Source organism: Dermacentor albipictus, unplaced genomic scaffold (genome assembly GCF_038994185.2).
Source record: "Dermacentor albipictus isolate Rhodes 1998 colony unplaced genomic scaffold, USDA_Dalb.pri_finalv2 scaffold_30, whole genome shotgun sequence".
Lineage (NCBI taxonomy): Eukaryota > Metazoa > Arthropoda > Arachnida > Ixodida > Ixodidae > Dermacentor > Dermacentor albipictus.
This window is the reverse complement of record NW_027225584.1, coordinates 1,616,594-1,635,181: the sequence shown is the minus strand read 5'-3', so window position 1 is coordinate 1,635,181 and position 18,588 is coordinate 1,616,594. Positions and strand designations below refer to the sequence as shown.

At 48.3% G+C, this 18,588-nt stretch overlaps 1 protein-coding gene across 6 annotated transcripts in view; it reads right to left on the bottom strand.

The window, feature by feature from the left end:
• LOC139052726 (solute carrier family 53 member 1) overlaps positions 1–16,192 on the bottom strand; it is a 376,292-nt gene extending 360,100 nt beyond the window's left edge. For 4 of the 6 annotated variants that reach the window (XR_011510032.1, XM_070529770.1, XM_070529769.1 and 1 more), the window contains exon 1: positions 15,921–16,192. Coding sequence is in view for 5 of the 6 variants with exons in the window: in XM_070529770.1 (XP_070385871.1) it covers positions 15,921–15,989 (69 nt within the window). In the remaining variant the exon portion in view is untranslated. The remainder of the gene's footprint in view (positions 1–15,920) is intronic. The other 2 variants (XM_070529773.1, XM_070529772.1) reach the window with 1 other exon arrangement.
• Between the last annotated feature and the right edge of the window lie 2,396 nt (positions 16,193–18,588).

Sequence of the window (18,588 nt, the reverse complement as noted above, 5' to 3'; positions counted from 1 at the left end):
TTGTAAATTTGTCATGTTGCCATTGTTGTATGTATTATTAATTCTAGTCATCATGCACAGGAGGTCCCATTTCAGTTTCTAACTACGGGACCTCCTTCTGTATATACATATGTTGTAATTATCATCATTTTGTCATGAATAAAAACTGATTCTGATTCTGATTACGCGCATTACGACACTCCTCGTTCCACCACGGAACACGACGCTTGTTAGATGACCCCTTTGTTTCTGGGATACATTTGGTTGCGGCATCTATCAGAAAAATAGTGAAGTATTCAACAGCAACTTCCAGGCTTAGAGCACTGATGTCAGCCCACGATATCAGAGTAATTTTTTGGAACTGTTCCCAGTCAGCTGAATCAGTTTTCCACAGAGGAAACTGTGGGAAACATTCATTCATCTTCGGTGTAGACAGAACTATCGGGAAATGGTCGCTCCCGTATGGATTTCTAATAACATTCCATATAAGATCAGGTAAAAGGGTGGGAGATGCAATACTGAGGTCTATAGAGGAATAGGTTTTATGTGCAGTATTATAATATGTAGGTGCCTTACTATTCAAAAGACATGCACCAGAAGAAAAGAGAAACTGTTCAATCAGTCGACCTCGCACATCGCAATGAGAGTCACCCCATAAATTGCTGTGTGCATTTAAATCTCCTAGAACCAAATAGGGTTGAGGTAATTGATCTATTAATGTATGGAATTCATGTTTATGGAGCTGATAATGCGGGGGTATGTACAGAGAGCAGATGGTAATAAGTTTGTTTAGAAGTATGGCTCGAACGGCCACTGCCTCTAGGGGCGTTTGTAGTTGTAGATGTTGGCATGCTATACCTTTGTCGAGTATAATCGCTACACCACCAGATGATGCGATGGCATCATCACGATCTTTACGAAAAATAACATAACGACGAAGAAAGCTAGTGTGTTTAGATTTAAGATGGGTTTCCTGTACACACATCACTTTTGGAGTGAGTTCATAGAGAAGTTCTTGAACATCATCAAGGTTTCTGAGGAGACCTCTGACGTTCCACTGGATAATTAGCGTGTCCATAATGAAGTTAATTTGGTGCTGTGTGTACGGAAATGGAAGTTAAGCCTTAGACTATAGAGCCCTTTCGAGGCCCTGTAATCGGGGTCTTGCCCTTTCTGGAGTGTTCGAGTGAACCTCGCCGCTCCTTAGGCGCTTGGCGCCCCTGGAGGATAGGCGTAGTGTCCATTGCCTCTTGTGAGGCGCCAGACACGTGCTCATGCGAGCGGGAAGTTACCAGCGAGGGTCCCGCCTTGGAGGGCAAGACCCCTGCGCCCACCAGCCCGGAGGCCGATGGGGCTCCCTGGGGGATTTGGCTGCGCCGGCCGTTGCCAGCGCTGGAAGGGACCTGGGAAGTTGAGGCAGCCTCGGCTGCGCCCACCTTCGGGGTCGATGGTCCCTTCTCCTCGGTTGACGGAGCAGCGCTAGCTGCTACCGCCGCAGGGGCAGAAGGCGTAACTGCCGACTCACTGCTTGTGAGTCGGACAGCCGCCGGAGGCCGTTGTGACGCTGCCCCCTGACGCGCCACATCGGCAAAGGTTTTCTTGGGCAGGTATGATACCCGCCTCCGTGCTTCCTTGAAAGTTATGTTTACATTTACCTTGACTGTAACGATTTCCTTTTCTTTTTTCCAAGAAGGGCACGACCGCGAGTACGCGGCGTGCTCACCATCACAATTAACACAATGTGGAGTGTTGTGGCACGTTTCGGAGGAATGTTCTTTGTCACTGCACTTGGCACAAGTCAGCCGGCCTCGACAGTTCTGTGAACTGTGGCCGAAACGTTAACACTTAAAGCATCTGAGAGGATTGGGAATGTATGGTCGAACACGAAGTTTGATATAACCGGCCTGAATGGACTCGGGAAGGACACTTAAGCCGAACGTGAGTATCAGGTGTTTCGTCTTGATCTCTTTTCCATCTCGCCTCATCTTAATTCGTCTAACATTGATAACATTCTGGTCACGGAAGCCCTCCAAGAGTTCTGCTTCAGTGAGCTCCATCAAGTCATCATCAGAGACAACACCACGGGTGGTGTTCATTGTGCGGTGCGGGGTTATAATTATTTCGGTTTCCCCAAATGACACTAGTTTTGACACTTTTTCGTGTTGTTTTTGATCGCGGAGCTCCAAGAGGAGATCACCGCTTGCCATCTGCGACGCCTTATAACCAGGACCAAAGACTTCAGTCAATGACTTGGAAACAAGGAAGGGTGAGATTGTTCGTACTGGTTTATCTGGTTGTGCAGAATGAATGACATGGAAGCGCGGGAAGGATTCTTTTTGGCGGCCCAAAAATTGGAAGACTTCATCGGTGCGCCCTCTTTTCTGAGGGCGATCAGGTAGTGGAGGGAAGGAAGTAGCCATGTGTGGACGTGTAGTTTTCGGCAGCAACGCTAGCCACCCGCCATGGAGTCCAACAAGGGGACGCTGCAGGGCCTGAAAAACAGGGCCTGCAAACGCCAGCTGTACGTTGCCGCTATAACCCAATATGATATAACCAAGGTTGGCTACTCACACAAGGTTAACCCTTGCTGCCAGGAAGGTCGGAAGTAATAAAGAAATGAGAAGGAGACAGGAAAGGTGGAAAGTAAGGAAAAGACGAAGGTTGTAGGGAGAGAGAGACAGGAAAAGGCAACTACCGATTTCCCCCGGGTGGGTCAGTCCGGGGGTGCCGTCTATGTGAAGCAGAGGCCAAAGGGGTGTGTTGCCTCCGCCGGGGGGCCATAAAGGTCCAATCACACAGCATCAGCTCAACCCCCAGGATCCCCCTTTCCCCAGACACGGCTAAGCCGCGCACGGCTACACGCGGGAGGGTCCAACCCTCGTGTGCTCGGGTCCGTGGTGTCGCCACACACCAAACGCCTGCTTGCGCAGACGCCCCTGCGGGGGGATCGTTAATAACACTCCATTTAAAATCGATCAGCAGAGATGGAGTGCACAGCGCCAGATCTAGATAGCTCATAGCTCCTGTGCTTGGGGAGCAGTAGGTTGGCGCACCAGTGTTTAAAAGGCATATTTCGTTAGGATAAAATCTTCAAGTGTTTGTCCCCTGGTGTCAGTTGTTTTGCTACCCCATAATATGTTATGAGCGTTAAAATCACCTGCTATTAAAAAAGGTTTAGGTAGCTGGTTTAAAACTAACTCCAGATCTCTTACAGTAAAATGTGAATGGGGTGGAATGTACATTGAACAAATAGTAATGGTTTTATGTGCTATAAACGTGACCGCAACGGCTTCTAAGTGAGTATTAATGGTAACTTCTCTAGCTGCAATGCCGCTCTGAAGAACTATGGCTACAACCCCCGAAAGCGGGTTCGCCCGAGTACGAACGCGCCGTACAACAGTGAAGCCTTTTAAAATGTTCTTGTGCTTTTCACCTAGGTTTGTTTCCTGTAAGCATAATGCTACGGGAAAGAAATTAAATAACAGTCTTTTATGTCACCTAAGTTATGTAAGAGACCTCTACAATTCCAATGGATCATAAATGCCATTATAATATCGAAGGGTAAGAAATGATATTAACGAGTGAATGGAAGATAAATATGTTAGGTGACATGGATCTGAAGAAGGCAGGTACAACGGAGCTATAACCCTTAGGTTATAGCCTTCTCATTTTGGGTCGTTATTGGGATTTTGTCCCTCTTACCACGCTCGAGAGAGCGCTTGTCCTTCGGTGTCGATGACACCGGGGGGTTTTTGTTTCGACCTCCATCGCTCTCTCTGAGGCGCTGGAGGACGGAGAGTTCGGCGCCGAGACACATGTCTCGGGCCTTTGGGTTCGCTTGATCTTAGGGCCCTGCGGGACTGGTGTCTGCAGGGCCTGCGAAGAGGATGGAGCAGAACTGGCTGCTTCCACCGCGGGGGCGGGAGGGGTCACTGCGGGACCACTATGCGTGGTCTCGGAAGACTCCTGAGACCTCTGTGACGCTGCCCCCACCTGTGTCACATCGGCTTAACTTCTTCGCGGAAGGTACGATAGCCGCTTTCTGGCTTCATAGAATGAGATTTTTTCTTTCACAGTTAGAGCAACTACTACTTTTTCTTTTTTCCAGCAAGGGCAGGACCGCAAGTAAACTGGGTGATCTCCCTTGCAGTTAACAAAAAGTGGGGAAGAAGTGCAATTGTCAGTTTGATGATCGTTGGAGCTGCATTTACCACAAGTAGTTCGTCCTCGACATGCATGTGAAGCATGTCCAAACCTTTGGCATATGGAACATCGTCTAGGGTTCGGGATATATGGTCTAACATTTACCTTTACATAACCTGCATCCAGGGAGGCAGGCATTACACTAGTTCCAAAGTTGAGTATTACATGTTTCGTGGGGATTTCTTGGTCGTTCCTGCGGATGACAATTCTTTGGACTGTGGCAACATTTTGTTCCTGGAAACCTTCCAGCGGTTCTTCATCGCTTAAGCCAATAAAATCTTCCTCTGATATTACACCCCTGCTTGTATTTAATGTTCTGTGGGGTGAAATTGTCACTGTTGCGTTACCAATACTGGTAAGTTCTGTGAGCTTTTGCGCTTGGTCTTCGTCATTTAGTTCTAGGAGGAGGTCCCCGCTAAACATTTTTGAGGCTTTGTATGTAGGTCCAATTTTTTCTTTTAGACACTTGGCCACTTTCTCACTGGTACATTGTTTTCGCTGTGTAGTACATAGAACTTGGGAAATGATGGAGCGTTGCTCCGAAAAGAGAACTGGAACGTTGCTTCGGTGCGGCATTTTTTCAGACGCCGATCATATAGAATAGAGGACTGCGCTGCCATGAGAAAAATGTGTATGTTCAGCAACAGCGGCGACCGCCCACCACGGAGCACAATGAGGGGACGCAGCAGAGCTTGTGTACAAGTCTGCACGACGCCAGTCGTACGCCGTCACTATAACCAAATATGGTGTACCCAAGGTAGGATAGCCACACAAGGTTAACCCTAGCCGCCGTGAAGAAAGGAAGAGAGAAGAAGACAGGAAAGATCAAAAAGTGAGTGATAAAGACTAAGATTTGAAGAGAAAGAGACAGGAAGAGGCGACTGCCGATTTCCCCCGGGTGGGTCAGTCCGGGGGTGCCGTCTACATGAAGCAGAGGCCAAAGAGGTGTGTTGCCTCCGCCGGGGGGCCCTAAAGGTCCAAACACCCGGCATCGGCTCAACCCCCAGGATCCCCCTTTCTCCGGACATGGCTAAGCCGCGCACGGCTACACGCGGGATCGAACTCGCGTGTGCTCGGGTACGTGGTGCCGGAACACACCAAACGCCTGCCGACGCAGACACCCCTGCGGGGGGTTCAACTACACTTGTTCCTCTTGGACTGAATAAAAGTATCAGCTGCCCGTGTTTGCCATTTAACTCATACTGACAAACTGTCCCCAGACCTTATCACTTCTATCAGTTTCTTTTTTTTTTCATTCCAGTGGTTTCCAGCAGTTTGTTCGCACTCACAAAGAAAAGCCACATGTTATATTATTGCAAGAAACGATGACTGATCAGGTTTCACTCCAGGGATACAAAGCTCTTGCTCTCCGTGGAGATGGCAGAGGAATCTGCACATTAGTCAGCAGCAAGTTCACTTTCGTCGCACACGATCTAGGGGTCCGGCCTAGCAAGACAGACCTCCCTAGTAGAAGTCATCCTAAGCCACTCCAATATCTCTAGCATTTTTATACTTAACGTATATAGCAGCCCGAGCGATCACAGACAACGTTTCGAAACCATCATCACTAGGGCAACGAAACTCGCCAGAAACTCTCCCCTGGTTGTGGCCGGCGATTTCAACGCCCCCTTTCGCGCGAAGAACTACACGCACGACACGGTCAAGGGCAGAAGCCTGTGGCAAGAGGCGGGAGATGCGGGACTCTCTCTATTGATGAACCCAGCCTTTCCCACCAGACGGGGCACCTCCTCGACCAGGGACTCTGTCCCGGATCTCGCCTTTGTTAAAAACGCTGGCTCAGCCATTTGGTCGAATCTGCTCATAGACCTCGGTAGTGATCACTACATCACGGTCACCTGCTTACAAGTAGAGCAGAAAAGAAAGAAGGCGTTCGCGGTGCCTGACTGGGACAAATTCCGTGAGGTTCGCAAGGCCCACGCCGCCCGTGGAGAAAAGCCGGAGAGTCTCGTCCAATGGTGCGCACTAATTCTGCAAGATGTCTGCTCCACCACGAAAACCATAGAGACGGATCTACAGACAGACAAAATGGATAGCAGGCTAGCACACCTTCTCGAGGCTAAGCAATCACTTCTCGAGAGGTGGAAAAGCCAATGCTTGAATCGCAAGCTCAGAAAAAAGATAGCCGAGATCAACAAGCAGATCGACGAGCACTGCCAAGCCCTGTCTAGGCAGCAATGGGACGAAATTTGCAATTCAATCGACGGGCAGATGCGCACGGGAGGGAAGTGGAATCTTCTCAAACACTTGCTCGACGACTCCAGCACCAAGTCAAACCAGAGAAGTGTCCTCGCTAAAGCGCTCCACGAAGCCAAGAAGTCGTCTTCGGAAAAGGACATGCTGGAGATGTTGGCTAAGAAGTACCTGCCGCTCAAAACTGCGGCCGATGAGGCGGCATAGCCAGCATACAAAGGGAAGCCGAACTCCGCGCTGGACGAGCCTTTCAAAATCAGTGAAATCCGCCGCGCCCTACATGACCTCAATAGTAGGGCGGCACCCGGCCCGGATCACATTAACAACAAGGCTCTCAGAAACCTAGAGGACGCATCGATCGAGTTTCTTACAGGTGAGATAAATCGGATTTGGGAGCAGGGAATTGTACCTGAAGAATGGAAGTTGGCGAAGGTCATACTAATCCCAAAGCCCGGTAAACCGCTGAGCCTGGACAACCTCCGCCCAATCTCACTGACATCATGTGTAGGGAAGGTGGCCGAGCACGTCATCCATAACAGAATTGCCGAGTATATCGAGACCAACGACCTTTTCCCTCACAACATGATAGGTTTCAGGCCAGGCCTCTCCACCCAGGACGCCATGAAGCTTATCAAGATCCAAATCCTGGAACGCTGCACTCGGGACACGAGAGCCATCCTTGGTTTGGACCTGGAGAAGGCCTTTGATAACATCCATCACGAGTTCGTCCTCGACGCCATCTCCAAGCTCGACCTGGGCTCGCCCTTCCATGCCTTCGTCAGGTCTTTCTTGAGCAAACGATGCGTCATCCTCAAGGCTGGAGATTTGGAATCGGAGACAATGGAGCTGAGTAGTCAGTCATCTCACCACTCCTCTTCAACATCGCAATGGTCGACCTCTCAAGGTATCTAGGCAAGGTCCAGGGCATCGGTCACACGATCTACGCGGATGACATCACTGTCTGGTGCGCGGGTGAAGTGACGGACAAGTCGAAGCCGTTCTCCAGGAAGCTGTCGACACTACAGAGCGCTTTCTAACCGACACGGGACTCCGGTGCTCCCCAAAGAAATCGGAGCTCCTTCTCTACAGGCCAAGTAGAAAGGGCCGCAAGCCACAGAACTGGAAACCCCCCCTCTGAAATTGACATTAATCTCTACACCAGTTGCGGAGATCCCATTCCCAAAGTCGCGTCCATTCGAATCTTAGGAATGACACTCGAAGGGACAGGCACAAATAGCATCACCATTCACAAATTAGCAAAGAAGACAGATAGCGTCATCGGTCTAATCAGGCGGGTAGCTAACAGAAGGAGAGGCCTGAGCGAAGAGAATCTGTTAAGGCTAGTCCACGCTTTCTTGTTGTGCCATTTTACGTACGTAGCGGCCATGCACGTCTGGAAGAGGGCCGAGCGAGACAAGCTAAATGCCATGATAAGGAGGGGGATCAAGAGCGCGCTCGGACTACCAAACTACACACGCACCGACCGACTCCTGCAGTTGGGTATTCATAATACCCTGGAAGAGATTGCAGAAGCACAAGAAAGGGCACAGATTCTCAGGCTCTCCGGCACCAGGGCGGGCAGACGACTCTTAACTGAGATGGGCGTCCCCCCGGCCACTGTCGAAGACGCCTACCAGGGCCTACCGAAAGAGCAGAAAGATAACATCATCATATCACCCGCCCCGCGCAATATGCATCCGCAGCGCAACGTAGAAAGAAGGAAGGCCAGAGCTGTGGTGCTCCTACGCCGCGCAACAGAACTCCCTGGCGGCAGCTGCTTCGTTGACGCGGCCCAGTATGGCAACAGCAACAATTTCACGGTAGTGTCAATCAACCACAAGGGTTCGACCGTTAACGCCGCTTCGGTACGAAGCATGTCGTCGCGTGCGGCGGAGCAAGTGGCCATTGCCTTGGCCCTCCTGGACGACGGACATGCCAATATCTTTAGCGACTCCAGGGCAGCCATCCGCGCCTTCAGCGTTGGCGCCGTGTATAAGGAAGCCTGTCGCATCCTCGACGGCAAAAGCATCGCCACCCACACTCTCATGTGGTTCCCCGCTCACATAGGATCCATCATGGGAGGCCCCACAAACCTCAACGAGCTGGCCCACTCCAAGGCGCGAGGTCTCACTTTCCGCGACCATGAAGAACCCCAACGCCGGCCCGCAGTGGTGGAGAACAGAAATCAACCGACCACATACAACGAAATTGCGCAGCACTTTTATCTCGGCAGGAGAGACTTTCCCCTTCCACACAAGAAGTTGAATAGAGCGCAGGCATTGACCCTCAGATTATTGCAAACAGGCTCATATACCAACCCAGCTTTATTCCACGAAATTTATCCACACAGCTATGCCACTAGTTCTTGCAGGCACTGCAATGACATTGCTAGCCTAGACCATATGCTCTGGCGTTGCCCCTCGTTACGAGGCACAGAACAAATCAACAAGGACAAGTGGCTTTCCGCTATCAAGAGCCCCGATGCCGGGGCGCAACTATGGGCTGTACAGAGGGCTCACGATGTGGCGGTCGGGCAAGGCCTGACTGTCCCAACGTGGGAGCGGCCTGCAGCGCGCTGAGTCGCGTACCTCAGGACCTTATTAAAGTTTTTCATCCATCCATTCCAGTGGTTGTTGCATAACCCTTAGTTTCCTTTCAACTTTATGTATTATTCTCCAAATTTCAGCCCCATAGGGTGGCGCAAAAGAATACACTGAATTATATAAATTTTTTTTTCTCAGGGATATCAGTGAGCTGCTGTTGATATACGTTGACAGTGTATGTAGTAAACTCCAAGCAATTTTTACAAATTTACTATGCCCTCCTTGCATCGATTTCACTAACAATGGGGAGTGCTTACAGGAAAGGAACCAAGCTTTACCGAATCATGGGCACACAAAGTTACTTTTTTCTTCAACATTTCAGAAAGCTCTTGTGAGCAAATCCTAGACGAAAAGGAACTGAGCCAGATACCTCATGCTCAGTAGTGTAATACCACCATGCTTGACTCAAGAATCAAAACAGAGAGTGCCAGTCACTGCATAGCTGAGCTACACCCCTGTGGAAGATTGCTGAACAGATATTAGCAACTTATTTTATTCATACTTCAAACCAGATGAACAGCAAGAAACAAACAAACAAAAAACAAGGACACAGTTGCTAAACCGAGGCACGCAAGCTCACATAATATGTGCCAAGATTCTCTGCAACCACAGCCGTTCAACGCTGGACTGATAAAAGGACGTACAACGTGCTGCAAGATTTGAGAGCCTGTTCTTTTCCTTCGTGCCGATAATGCACACCCCCTGGCAACCCTTCGAGAGAAACTGCAGCCGATAAGCACCGCAGGCATTCATGTGACAGCGAGTGCTACATTTTTGCCCTTCTCTTTTACTTGAGCAGTGATGACCTAGTGCTTGGAAAGTTTTGCACAACATTACTAGGCTCTCTTGTGTCTACATGGTGACTCGCAGCAATGCACAACAAAACAGATTGCAGCAATACTAGCAAATGAACGAGCCACTCAGAGACCAATTCACTGTTCCGAGCAACAGGCACTGTTGCCTGGAACAGTGCTCTGTACATGACTGAAAAACCCAGTAACATTCATAAAGACTCAGTAGAATTGTGAATCTCGTAAAAATTTCTGAAGCAATTTACAATCTTTGACAACATAAAAAAAACAGGTGCTTTACCTATTTGAAATGTCACCACAGAAAAAGAAAATTCCGAAACATAAGTTCATCTTTAATTCTGCATCATTTCATGGTCATAACACTAAGTAACACAGTAAGTGCAATTTTATGGCTCTTTAGAGTGAAAAAAAAAAGGGGGGGGGGGGGCAGGATAAATATGAAGTGTGTACCAAGAGCAGTACTAAGCTGCAAACAGAAAGAAGAGGCAGCATTTTAGATTCAGAACTATTATGATATCGGTGTGACAACTAGTGCCACCTCACAGTCCTTATAGCCACACCAGGAAACATATTTTTGAGTCTTTTTATTTTTGTATGAAACTAAGAAATGAAGATGGAATTCTGTCCTTTCTTAGCATCCCCCAATGATCACCTAGGTTTCAGGGCAACAGGAACAATGTCAATGACAGAAGAGGACTTGACTTCTTGGAATGTTAAAACAGCGTAAGATAATTGTTCTTCCTGCAATTTCTGTACTTCTAGGTGTTATTTTGAAACCTGTAACATTTTCGCTGCTTTGCATATACTTTTCTGGTTGCTTTAATTATACCTTGTACTCTGATTAAAGTTAATGCTCGTTCTTCTACAAAATGTATCACTTGTGGTGTAAATATGGGTTTGAACTACTGAGCCCATTTTAATATCTTACTCCTTCCAGAATGGTTTGAACAAGTGAGTTCCTGCCTGTATTACTATGAGTGCTTTCTTTTAACACATTTTTTTCTTGTTGCTGTAGCAACAGCCGCCTTGAAGTGAGTCTCTGGAGCGCTCATATCTTCTAATCAATGTTGCTCGCTTAGGTACTTGATTATCTTAAACTGCTCCATGGAACCCCATGAATACAGGCAGCCTTTCCATCAGCTGCCACGCCCACTTGAATATCTGCTATTTGTGTAGCCATGAAATAGACAATGAAGAGAATCTGTGTGCATCATGGCCCAAGATCAGCACCAACCCATCTGGTGATCCCTTTCTATTGCCTCCCTGTCTTGTCTAGTAGTCTGCCTGATCCTTTGGGCTGGAAACAGCACTACATTTAACCAACCCACCCAACAGCCCATGCTTGCATATTACAAGCTCAGAGGCCCTTATGAGCATGACCTCTCTCCACTGCCTGGTGTGCACCACAACAGGTGGGCCCAGAAGGCAAAGGAAAGGTGTTATATGTGAGGAAGTACTTCATAATTGACAATAATGTACAATTATTCAGTTCTACAGTGTTCCCTTAAGCCTTTTCAAAGAACTTCTCCTACAGTGCACTCCCTGTATACACATGTGCAGTCATATGCACACTGCTTAACCAACGTCCCTGAGAAGGAAATAAGAGCTATGGCATGTGGAAGTTATGGCTCAGCCAGTGCATGTGAAGTGTTTGTTTCAAGCCGGAAAAAGACACCCATCCACCTACAACTTTTTCTTTCTTTGTAAAAAGCTGAAAAGAAGGTAATGCCTTCCTACCCTGTGGATAGGCAGCACCACATTTTTTTAAAACCTTTGTCGCAGCCTTCCAACCCCTCCCCTTCCTCCCATAGAACCGTGCTATTCTAAAGCAACACTTTACTCCCCTTGTTTTTCGCAGGCAAACACAAATGCATGCATATGCACAGGAGCTACGGCTAACAGTTTTCATTATTACATGGAAGTGCACCTCTACTTTGCTGAACCATAGATGTTCACAGCCTTTGCATTTTTACTTTTTAACCTCAAAATAAATTACTATGTCAAAATGTAATACTAGAAACAATATTTGTACAGTGCCATGCTGACAGCATTTCAAGTGATATAATGCACGAAGCCAGTGAAATCACTCATCACTAGCCCCATTCTACACAGAATGAATGCGCACTTTGATTCGCATGGAATTGTTATCTTTAAAACCCAGTTATATATTACATTACTTCGGCAGAGCACTCAGAACAGTTAGTGTTAACATAAACACCTCCTCTACCAATTTTATGCATTCTTGCACAACTGTCAAAATCACTGCTCGGCAAAAATGCTTGCGAGGCGATTCCCAGACAGCCACCATTGCCGACGTTTTAACAGCATTGCCTTTATTTGAGTTTCTTAAGGATCTATTATACACTATCAGTGTTGTTTACAATCTTCTTGATGCATTCATAACTGCAGTAAACACATGACCCACTACAAACGGGCCCAACTGGGCTAGTGCAGAGTAGGGTATAACCCCGGGTCGACGCTTGGCCAGTGTCACGACTCTTTAAATCATCGCTTGCCGGCATTTTATTAAAGTTATCCCTATCCTATCCTAGGGATGTATACCAAAGCTGACACGCAAAGTAAAACTTAATGGCAAGCTCCTGGATTACACAAAGTGAACTGACAAAAACACTCTTCGTATGTAATAAAAAGTTTTCTTACAAACATTACCAATAAAGACACACACACACATGCATGCACACACAAAAAAAAAATTGGTTAAAGTTAACCACAGGGTGTCCTCAAACAAAGCAGGGTACATTCATAAGACACCATAAAAGATCATGAGGCTAAGTACACCATTACACAGTGAATCGCACGTCAAGGTAACTGAGCAGTCATTTTCAGCCAAGAAACATGAATGCTCAGTTGCCTTTCAATATTACTTTGAATGAATGACATTGGAGTTTTACATTCAAATAGGGCACGTAACATTGTAAAAGATGGCTTGATACAAAGAAAGCTCCCGATTACAAACTGCACAAGTCATACAGGAAATAAAGAAAAAAAAGAGAAAAATACATCGCTTCTATTTTATTACTTAACGAGCTCAGTCACAGCTTAGCAATAACTACTGGAAGTACCAACTAGCCTGTGCAAATTATCAGAGCCGCGATTTTTGTAGCGATTACTTTTTCCCAATACTAAGTGCCTTTTGGTGCTCTTCACATTCATGAGTGGTCAAGCAATGCTCTGGGCCGGGTGGAGCATCGAATGCAGCCAATCAAGAATGTGAAAAGGCATTAGCATTGAAAAAGACAGTGCTAGAAAAATAGAGGCCAAAAACAGATCTGAATTGAAGGAAAAAATAGTTACAATGCCCAAACATAAGTTGAATGGCTGCACATATGGCAATACCTTCGGCACAGCTCTCCGACTTTAAATTATGTTCAATTTATGTGATTGAACTGCAACATGACTTAGAACAGCAGCTTACCAATCTGACCCTCACCTCAATGGGTCTCTTTTCTACTGGACAAGTGGGTGAGTGGCTTGTGTCTCGTCCTTGTTACTTTGTGGTTGCATGTGTTTGCGCTGTTACAATTTTTATGTCACGCATGCACCAACTCGCCCAGAATGAAGTTTTAATGAAGTGTGGCAAATACATGGCAAGGAACTGCTAATGCAAGAAATCTTTTATGCGAAGCATATTACTAGGGCTCAACCCAGCTCCTCAGGCGCGGCGGTGTCGCCTTCAATACCACGTGACACCGTGACGTCACGACAGAGGAGAAACAGGGCTCCAACTCGCGCCGTCGCGGCGGTATATAAGCAGCTGCGCTTGCCTCTGCTAGACACTCACGAGGTGAGATGCCTCCTGGAGACAGAGCTGCTCGTTGGAATGAGAACCGAAGGTTGCGGCGTGCTGCAGAGACTGTTTCTAGGTGGCTTTGCTACGGCGCAGCGACTACGCGGCCCGCATCGGACGCGGTGAGCGTCGAGCAACGTAGCATTCGGCGCGACAATGAAATGTGCGCCTGAGCAAGCGCTGCACGCCTGAGCCGACGACACCGGCTTTTCTGCGACACGAGCTCCTTAACGCTGTCGCGGTAAAATAAAGGCTAGTATGCTTCGCATCCTGGGCTTAACCTTAGCTAAGCCACAGCCATTTTTTTTATCTTGTGTATACATGATGGTCCAAAGCATTTGACCTCGAGGCTGACGATTTCCAATTTGCCCAAATGTCAGCCATACCAAGAAAGGAACCCTTACATGAGACAACTGATACAAATGACACACATATACACATGCACAAAAAAAATACCATCACACTTAGTAGGCGAGTCTGCTAATGACACCTTGTATGCCCAATCTAACAAGTGTGAGCTCAAAGTGGTTTCAACAAACAGAGTCTGCCTCACTCTCAAATGTGCTCCAGATGATGGCAATTCATTTCATTAAAATGGCCATACTCAAAAGCACTTTCTCCTGTAGTAGTGTCAATGTAGGGCTAAATGTCTTATGTAAGCTCCCTTCATAAGCAAAGCATATAGCTCACTCAAATGTTCCAGCAGCATTAGCAAAATGAATATTTGCAATGCTGATATGTGTCCATGTCTAGCCCTGCTGCTCCGAGCTGCACCAATAAATGAAACTTGGAGCAATAACAAAGCTTAAGCAGTGCATCGAAAGTATGCACACTTGCAGTTAATAATAAGCCACATGGTTTAATGTCCTGAACTCTTTGTTATAAAATGACAATATAGTGAGAGCTTTGGATTATTATAGATAAGGGCAGCTGTACCTCTGAACAGAAATGTTCGAAGCCAACTTCACGTGTGTTCCAGGCACCCAGCTTGGTTGGCCAGAACTACTAGAACCGACAGCTTCGCAATAGCTGTTATTGCAAAGCTGTCTTCATCTAAGTGAAACTTGCTTTCTACAAATTTATGGGTTATCGTGCAGAAACACTTAGCCATGTGCTTGTTCCAGTTAGAATGTTCTATGGCAACTGCCAACTTTATAGATTTTCCACAGCTGCATTAAACTGCAAAATGACTTGCAACTACTGCAGCATGTCAACCTGGTCCTCGCACACCCTTAGGTTGACAGAGCTCACTGATCTTTGATAGAAAGAGCATTTAGAACGGAGGAGGCTGCTAAAGATAGTGGCTAGGCACTCTGTGGACTAATGGCGAGCCACTAGCTGTACTCCCGGCTGGTCACGCCAGAACACAATAACGCTCCACATCGCCGCGACAAAGCATAGCAACAGAGGCTGTGTCGTCAGTGCAAAAAAAAAAAAAAGTTCCTCAACGAAGCGCGCCATGAGCTGCGCACGTATCCAAAGCTGCAAAAGGGCTGCGCCGGCGAGCGCGTACAGCGTGGCGAAACCTTTCTTAATGCACTCCGGTTCCCGCGAGCGGCAGCGATCAATCATAGCCAGAGTAACAACATCCACAAGCAAGGCGCGAGAAGGAATTTGCGTTTCCCTTTAACCACTGTGAGCGGGTCCTGGCACCCGTTTACGGTCGCACTTCAACCAGCGTACAATGAAAGGAGCAGCAGCCTGGCTACACGCGGTGCTCGCGAAATTCGCCCGAGTTCTCTCATTCATGACGCTCTGCTACATGTGCCGCAAGGTAAACAAAGGCCCGGGATTTAGATGTTTAGCTAGTTGTCACGCTCGAACGAACGTGGCTAAGCGAGAGCTTATTAAAGAAGCTGCCAAAGCGAAGCACTCTGACCCATTCAGAAGGTACACAAACGCTTGAAGCAGCAATCCCGCGCAAGAGGTTTCAGGTCGGCAACCCCGCGCGCTCACGCCAAATTAGCGCTACGCGACAAACGGCACGTTCGTACGAATTGCGTGCACGGAACTCGGAGTGTGCCAGCGCTACAATTACACGCACTGCGAGTGTCAGGCATTACAGTGCCAACCTCCATTTTCGGGTAGATTTCAAATATGCCAAGCGTTCGAAAAAACGCGCCTCGAGGCCTCATGGCGACAAGCGACGGACGTATCTGCAACAAGAGCTTCGGAGACGGCAAAGCTCGGACACGCGACTCAAACAGGAAGAGTGCGCATGGAGAGTAACGGATAAGCGTAGTTCGACGCTTTCCCTACCGCGCTGTAACAGTGAGCCGCCAGTACGCGCACCGTTTCTCTCACCTCGTACAATATGTACTGCTTGCGCCACTCAGGCGTGATGTGTGCGGCCAAATGTTCGGTGAATTTCATCTTGCTTCTCGGACCAGGAAGGGTGACGCGGTAATGGGGCTAGTTGCGGACGTTACGACTTCCAGTGTGACGCGAATGCCGCTGTCACACGGTGTAGAGAACGCGACTGCACAGTGCACAGCGTCTGCAACGGCCTGCATTAGAACACCTATAGACGGCGGCCATCTTAGTGCTTCAGCTGTTTTTCATCCCGCACCCATCTATGCCGCACCGAATGAAATGTGCTGGCTCTTTACGTCACTTGCACCTGCACCAAAAAATATGCTTTATAACTTATTGGCCATTTATTTCTAAAATTACACATTATATACATTTATATATATATATCATAGAGTTTCTCACTATAACACCTAGAGGGTAATCTGGCGCCACCGTCTATGGGAGTTTCTTAAGGGGGCACCGTGCCGTCATGGGAATGACCGTTTCATCGAGCGAGGAGGATAGGACGCGCGGAGCAACGTTTGGCGCGGAGGGCCTCTCCTCCTCTCTGGCTTGTGCGATCCGGCGCGGCGCTGCTTGAAGGTATTGCCAAAGAACAAATTTAGAGAAGGGAAACTGTACCTTCCGCTATAGTGCCTAGAATATATACTTCCGCCATGGTTCGAAAATAAGAAGCGGCAGCGCATGGAACTTACTTTGGCGGACACCAGATGACGCTGCTCAATCCAAAAGCGGAAGTGCACACTTTTTTTTTAGAGCAAAATTCAATATGGCCGTTTTTTGCAGGTCGCGTACGCTATAGTGCCTAGAATATAGACAAAAACGGCACCGAGAGCGGCGCTGCTGCGCCGGCGTTGAGAGCGCCGCATGCGGAGCAAAATTCTATTAGCCGGTGGTACCCCTCTCCCATCTCTCGTTCGCGCCGCCTTGATTGCCTCCTGCACTGCGCGTGTTTGGGCACGTTTCGCGCCGCGCGCGGTGTGTGCGCGTGGACATTTCTTTCGAAGGGCGGTGTACAGTCTCTCTCACATTTAGGGGAAAACTCGAAGCGCATTGCATCGCGATGCGGCGAGCGCTTGAGTCAAGCGGCGGCAGCAGCTCGCGCAGATGCTCGAGGGGCGGGATCTTGAACGGCGTCGTCTGCTACGGCGACGCACGCTGGCCGCATTGTCGAGAAACGTTCTACTGTCAGGTGCAGGGCGCTGATCACATCGTTACTGCGTGAAAGGAGCCGGTATTCTTTGCTAAGCGTTGCGCGACGCCCACTGATACGCCTCGAATGTAAGTTCATCGCTGCATGGCAGTCATAGACGACGTACTGATTCCATACATTCTTGACGGCCCGTTTCTGGAAGGCGACTATATATTCTAACGCGATAGGACGCCGATCCACACTGCTCGTGCTGTGCAAGAACTGCTAGAAGAGCGCGCAGTCACTCTCTTGGAGCGGCCGCCTCAATCCCCGGGCGCCAACATCATTTAAAATGTCTGGGGCTCGTTGAAAGTATCGCTGGCGCAACATTCCCTCTATCAGTCGCCCGAGGATAGGCTTCGATCCACCATCGTCAGTGACTGAGACGTGCAGCGAATGAACACATCCCTGATCAAGTCATTCTACACTTCACTGCCTTCCAGGATGAGCGCTGTCATCGCTGCCGCTGGGGACATGACGAGATACTAACTGAAGTTCCGAGCGTGACGTGTCCAGTTCCCCACCGGCGGGCAGGGTCTGTCTGGTGTAGCGAAAGATTATCGAGAAAAATCACTTCCAGCTCATTGTCTGAACCTAAAACGTTCATTTAATCGTGTCCGTTTGTTTCACCGTGTTCGACTCCCATTGTTGAGTGCTTTGTTTTCCTTTCGAGTCAAACAAAGACTGAGCACGTTGCGCGCACATCTTGGTGCGTTTTGTCGCTGCTCATTACGGTAGCACACACAGTGAAGAAATATACGTGCACACGCTCAGTACTCCGGCCTTTCGAAAGAACAAATGAACCATGTTGTCAAAAGAAGTTTGTGGAACTCCATTATCGCAAATTATCAGAGTGTGGCGACGCACAACGTTTAGTAAAGAATATCAGCTCAGTTCCCGCAGTACCGATGAAATCGGTGCATTGCCCCTGACAGTACCACGCTTCCCGAAAATGCGGCCAGCGCGCGCCGCCGTAGCAGACGACGCAGATCACGACACTGCCCCTCAAGCGTGTGCGCCTGCTCGAGCTGCTGCCGCCGCACGACTCCATTGCTTGCCGCATCGCGACGCAATACGTTCCGAGTTTTCCCCTTAGTGTGAAACAAACTGCACACGCTATATTTGCCTTTAAGAAGATCGGTACGCTTGACGATTATTTTTATGGCTGCAATGCGGCGAAACGGCAGCATCTGCTTAACCATGTAAGGGACGCTGAGCAGGTAATTGGAAACGACATCGTATGTGCTACCGGAAAAATCGTCAGCACATACGATGCGGCACATACATACGGCACCTACGAGCTAAAGTCATTTTTGCAGTTTCTCACATTATGTTTGCTACAAATCCGTGTTGTCTCTGATGGCGACAACGGACTTCTATCGACACTGTGCGGAAATAAACAAGATATATCGCTGCATAGCACAAGTACGACATGCGCACACAACTTTAACTAGTACGTCCCCTACA